At 37.3% G+C, this 6,208-nt stretch overlaps 1 protein-coding gene across 1 annotated transcript; it reads left to right on the top strand.

Moving 5' to 3' along the window:
* The first annotated feature begins 62 nt into the window (after positions 1-62).
* Positions 63-4,750, top strand: LOC137606918 (ras-related GTP-binding protein C-like). Its single transcript, XM_068332258.1, has 7 exons — positions 63-248; positions 1,259-1,462; positions 1,576-1,775; positions 2,132-2,246; positions 2,690-2,832; positions 2,921-3,069; positions 3,457-4,750. Exons 1-7 carry the CDS (start codon positions 69-71, stop codon positions 3,597-3,599), a joined length of 1,134 nt encoding a protein of 377 aa, XP_068188359.1. The 5' UTR covers positions 63-68; the 3' UTR covers positions 3,600-4,750.
* Positions 4,751-6,208: the final 1,458 nt, after the last annotated feature.

Genomic DNA, 6,208 nt, shown 5'->3' with positions numbered 1-6,208 from the left:
TTCACACACCAACCGGGTTTTAACTTTGGCGTAACTAAAATCTAGCGAGTCGACTTGTTGAACCCAGGATGTCAATTCAGTACGAAGAACCAACGATAACGGGGAGTTACGATGGTGTGGGGTCGTTTCCAAAAAGTTTCAGCTATGGGGTGGATGAGCCAGACATGGAGGAGAGGTCCACCTCTGATGACAAACCCAGAATACTGCTGATGGGACTGAGGCGGAGTGGAAAGTCATCGATCCAGAAGGTAAATGACCACAAACAGCAATACTTCCTTATCCACTTGGTTAGGAAAGACATGACAACAAAGCACAGAATACGACTCCGACCTGGAGAGAATACAACAATCCAGCTGTGACCGTGTGAAGGACTTTGATGATAACGTTGGGAGCTGTGGTTTATTGGTGTGTGTTTAACTTATCTTCACCGAATTGAGAGGTTAAAACATTTGAAAGATCTTTTCTGTGTACATTATGCAAAGTTAAACTCAACGCGATTCAAACTACAGCAACCAGAATTACCAAAAAAAAATGTGTCCACACCTGTTCTGAAGCATTTCCAGTTAAAAGTTAACATTATAGCCTCGACGGGGGAAGTTGTCATTACAGGACTCAAGAAATGACAGAATTCGATTGTTTTTGTCGCTACACACTGGAAAAGGACTGAATTAACTCCGTTCTTTGATAAATCAACCAAGCGAGGCTGATGTTCAGCTATTACAGATGAATAATTGTGGTTACAAATTGTTTACTTTTAGTTACTATCTCATTCATCCTGAATATGGTTTGGTAAAAACTTTTATTGTCATCTGTTAATGTTAAATTTTATTTTTTTTACTAGTATGTCATTATCAGATTTCATCAAATTGTCAAATGAGCACATCTGAATTAACAAAAAATTGTAGGAATGTCATTCTGTAATATTAACTCTTATGGTAATAGTATATTTAATATAGTAGCTATTCTGGATAATTGTTATTGTTAGACTTTTATCATTAAAGGGAGATACAGAAAAAATCTACAAGATGGAATTCATTACAAAAAATGGGAAGAACAGGAGTACCTGAGTATGAGTTACACAGTCACAATATACAGAAACAGAACAACAGTATTAAGAAAGTGGAGCATAAAAAATATAAGTAAATATGAAGTGCAATATTTTAAAAGTTGGACAAAGACAGGGGAAGTTGTCAGTTTCACAGGACATTACAGTAATAACACTGAATAGAAACCAGATTCCCTTTGCATCTCTGGCCAGGTTGTATTCCACAAGATGTCACCCAACGAGACGCTGTTCCTCGAAAGCACGAATAAAATCTACAAGGACGACATTTCTAGCAGTTCCTTTGTCAGCTTCCAGATCTGGGACTTTCCTGGCCAGGTGGACTTCTTCGACCCTACGTTTGACAGTGAGATGATCTTCAAGGGTACCGGCGCTTTAATATTTGTCATTGATGCTCAGGTAAGATTACATTAGTTTAAACTTGGACTTACTTTGTAGTTCTGAAAGGCTTCCTGTGTGAGATGAATTGCCATGTTAACATTTCCTGTGCTGAACATGTCTCTTGTTAATAGGATGACTACGTCGAGGCTCTTGGGCGCTTACATCTTACAGTATCTAGAGCCTACAAAGTGAACCCAGACATAAACTTTGAAGTGTTTATCCATAAAGTGGATGGGTTGTCCGACGATCACAAAATAGAAACGCAAAGAGACATTCACCAAAGGGCCAACGATGATCTGGCAGATGCCAGCTTGGAGAAACTCCATCTCAGGTTAGTGTGGCATATGACAGGACAGGTTAGATTCTAAACTGACATTTAGCTGCAAGCTACTCACACAAATCACATAAATCTTGAGTAATGAGCAGTTTTGTATCAGTTTTTCTCTTTTTTGTATCATTTAATCTGAGGACGGCAGCATCAGACCATTCAGCTCTAGTTTGCTAACATTTCCATGCTAAGCTCTGAGATTTAGTCTCTGAAAGGTTAGATCAGTTCATCCTGTCAGTAAGCAGACGAAGTATCACTAAACTTCAAGTGTTTCAGCTCTGACTTTTTTGTTTAAATATATTTGATGATGCTATATTTTTGTTGTATCCTAACTCTCTTCCTCTTCTTTCTTTCTTCAGCTTCTACTTGACCAGCATCTATGATCACTCAATATTTGAGGCCTTCAGTAAAGTTGTCCAGAAGCTCATTCCTCAGTTACCAACACTGGAGAACCTTTTGAACATTTTCATCTCTGTAAGTACTATATAAATATATAGCTGCATTTGCAGCTTGAGTATAGGTAGTACTCAACATACAAACACAATTAGTTCTGAAAGGTTGTTCGTAAGTTGGTATTTATTAAATTTCAATCCATAATCACCATTTGAGGCCATTTAAATGTAATTACTAATCTAATTACAAAAGTACTATTGCCTAAGACTTATCACAAACAATAATAGGGCATAAAAACAACACATACTAAAAAAAATATAGGTACAGGTCAACAAGAGGCGAGTCGCTCTTGATTTTTTTTAAGTGCATACAACAACAACAGCCACAGTCAGCTGCTGATGTCGATGATCCACTGATAAGGAGGCGTGCGTGTGTTCATATTTCTGAATGTTCGAAAGTCGAATGTTCCTATGTTGAGGACTTCCCATATTTGTTTTTCTATTAACATTGTTCATGTTTTGCAGCATTCTGGGCTTGAGAAAGCTTTCCTGTTTGACGTTGTTAGTAAGATCTACATCGCCACAGACAGCTCTCCTGTGGACATGCAGTCTTATGAACTCTGCTGTGATATGATCGATATTGTCATCGATATCTCCTGCATTTATGGGTGAGAAGAATTTCTGCTAAGAGTTTCAAAATAATTGTATCCTTTGTGCTCAGACTTAAGAGGATGTTTGGCTTCTTGTTCTTGACAGTCTCATGCCGGATGGCAGCGGCTGTGCCTATGACAAGGAGTCTTTGGCTATCATCAAGCTCAACAACACTACTGTGCTTTATTTGAAGGAGGTCACAAAGTTCCTCGCTCTCGTCTGCATCCTTAGAGAGGAGAACTTTGAGAGGAAAGGTATGCAGATTTTATAAACACTTAGAGCTGGCATTGTTAGACAGTGGTTTGATTACACAGGACGTCCTAAATATGTCAAATTGAAGTGCGAAGCTACCAGCTCAAAAGTGTCTGAAGTCAGTGTGTGTGTTTGTGCATGCGTTCATGCGTGTGCATGCGCGCATGAGCATCACACCTCAAAATGAGCAAATTTTCTCAGAAAGCTCTATAAATAAGTGAATGACATTAACGAGTCTCTTTAATTTCTACTGTATAAGAATGAGCTAAAACATTTATGGATGAATTTCGCTGCGATTCCAAAGATTTGGTTGATATATTTCACATTGCAAATGTTCTGTCACACTTTAAACCGAAAGATTTACATGATGTGCTTTTTTGTCTTTCTAGGTTTGATAGAATACAATTTTCATTGTTTTCGAAAAGCGATTCACGAAGTGCTTGAAGTTGGCTCTTCACCGCAAGGCCTCGTCTCATCCAGCAGCGAGCAGACGGGTCTAAAGTATTCTGCTCTGAATGGAGGTGCTGTTTGAGGGAAGAGTAGACGAGGGTAATTCTTTGACCTACATGACGTACAGCAGCAGGGCTGCTCCGTTTGGACAGATATAAAAAAAGCACATGCGACTTCTGGATGCAATCTGCCTGCTGTATTGTTCAGAAATGTATCTGTCCAGTGCTACAGGTTACATATGCCAAAAAAGTTGCCATTGTTTTACTTTCTGCACTTCTGTCGGTAGTGAAATGTCAAAGGATCCTGTGATCTATGTTTACTTTTTGGCCAGCAAGTTCTGTTTTCTGCAGCAGGAAACGCTCGTGAAATAGATGTGTAACCCAGTTTCAGTGCTTGTGATGGTGCAAAACCTTCATGGACTCGATTTCCAGTAACTACACTTTACATTCTGCAACAGTACAAACTGCTTTCATGCTCCTGCTCATTTTATCTTAAAATATTGGGTGCTGTAAGTGGGTTTAAAAATGAGGAATGTTTGTTCGACAGTGTGTTTTCTGTTGATAATGACTCATGCGACCAGCAACTGGTGCTCTGCTCAGGATCTCCACAGACCAGACCCGTGCCAGTTCCACCATTAGAGCCTTGGCTGATCAACAGAGGGGGCAACAGCATGTTGGTCTTAATGGAGTCTGTAGATAACTGATGATGCCTCTCACGAGGACAACCTGCTGCTCCCGCTGACAGTCGACATTTATAGCTTGAGGAGCAGTTTGACCAAATTTACTTAAGAGTTTTTGCTTTTCAATGGGATGTTAAGTTTTAGAGACATGTTGTTTTTATCATTGGATATATTTCTTTCATGAAGGATGTTCTATATTTTAGCTGTCATGCTCAACTAAGTTTTTTGAGCATGTCACAATAATAAGATAAAGGTTTTTTTTGTAAAAATCCACCAAATGTTTACTCTTTCTTGTTCTCATAATCACATCAAAAAAAGTATTAATTACTCTATTAAGGTAGTTTTTGAATTTTTCAATCAGAATTGTTTTATGATAATAAATGTCCCCCATGCAGAGTTTCGTCCATAATTACGATATACAGATTTAATTAAGGAGCAGTCATGGCGATTATTTTTTGGTATAATTATAAATGTAAATAGAGGTATGTCGTAAGAATACAATTTTAAAAAATCAGATGTCTTCTAATAAAATGTTTAACTGGTAAACTTTTGAGAGACTTAAAACATTTTCTCTGAATTCAAATATTGCTATTAATGGGCTTGAACAGCAGATGGTAGCATTACATATAAAAAAAAGTAGGCAATTTAATGAAGATGTACAAGATTTCACCGTCATTCATCCTTGAACAATAATTACAATAAGTTTGTGGCGTCTAAAATCCTTCAGTGTCGAAGCGTGAGACCGTGCAGCCCGTCAACAAGTCCTGCAAATAAGCTTAAAGATGCCACACATGTTTTTAAAGCCGTCAGCACATCATTTACATATGTAATGTGCATCCTGATGTAATGGGTAGTGGCAAGATGGAGCCACAACCAGAGCCTCTAATCGGCCCTGGACCTCCTGCTCACCACTGTGGAAAATGAAGGTCAATGGGAGAGAAAATTATATCTTGCTCTTGAGAAAGCTGCAGTTTGTTCCTGACCACAGAAAGATGAAGGCAGTGGAGAAGAGTTCAGAAGAGACGACGCAACGTAGAGAGGGTGTAGGGTTCAAAGCTGCTGCTTAGTATCCCCCAGCTAGGATGAGTAATATATAGAGCAGTACAAATTAAATTATTGCATTTATTGATTAATAAACCTTTGGGGAAATCTACTTTGAATTCAAGTGGCACAGTTTTAAAAGTCAAATAATTTTTCCAAATGTTGGTGTCTAAGAGAGATTTTCATCTGTACACTAAGCTTCATAACCACTTGTAAATTTAGTGTTACATGACGTATAATCAGTTGATCAGTGCTTAAATTAGAGCTGTAAAACATTTTATATCAAAATAAAATGTTTTGTAATGCATATTAACCATATTTATCAATGATAATGCACCACAAGAGGTGTCCATGTTTCTAAACTTTATAACATGCAATAAGGTTTGTTCATATATATCAATATTATGAGTTAATGATTATGTACGTGTCATTATTAAGCATTATATGCTTTATAATGGTCAATAGTTTATAAAAGCTTTATAACACAACTTACAGACTGTCCATATGTCTGAACTTTAAGAGAGCTCTTTGGTTTCTTTATGGCCATAAACACTATAAATTGTTAATAAAGCAGTAAAAAGATTGTGCATGAATGTGCAATACAGTGCTTAATAATACTTTATTATTGCACATATGTGAAAATTTGTGAAGTGCTAATGGTGTACTGTATTTAGTCTTATATGTGAATTGATATTCTTACTATCATATAATAGTCATGAATCCTTGAAGCAGTTTAGTACCAGTGGGAAACAATTTAAAACAAATAAGATCAAAATTATTCTCCTACTTCACTTTACGCTCCTATTCATTGTAAATGGAACGCTGGAGCAGATTCCACTGTTTAAAAACAACTTTATACTACTCTAAATCCTTCACAAGATAATAATGCTACTCCTTTAGAGAAATATCACAGTGGTTCACCTACGCCCAGAAATTAGACCCAACCTTTTTTTTTTATCCTCTGCTTTATA

The sequence above is a fragment of the Antennarius striatus genome, chromosome 14 (genome assembly GCF_040054535.1).
Source record: "Antennarius striatus isolate MH-2024 chromosome 14, ASM4005453v1, whole genome shotgun sequence".
Classification (NCBI taxonomy): domain Eukaryota; kingdom Metazoa; phylum Chordata; class Actinopteri; order Lophiiformes; family Antennariidae; genus Antennarius; species Antennarius striatus.
Note: the sequence above shows the minus strand (reverse complement) of the source record. Positions and strands in the feature narration are given on the sequence as shown.

Excerpts from the sequence above, each read along its gene's own strand:
- LOC137606918 (XM_068332258.1), top strand. The coding sequence starts at position 69 with ATGTCAATTCAGTACGAAGAACCAACGATAACGGGGAGTTACGATGGT. Across the intron at positions 1,463-1,575 it reads TATTTGTCATTGATGCTCAG|GATGACTACGTCGAGGCTCT; the intron begins GTAAGATTACAT and ends TCTTGTTAATAG. Across the intron at positions 3,070-3,456 it reads GGAGAACTTTGAGAGGAAAG|GTTTGATAGAATACAATTTT; the intron begins GTATGCAGATTT and ends TTGTCTTTCTAG.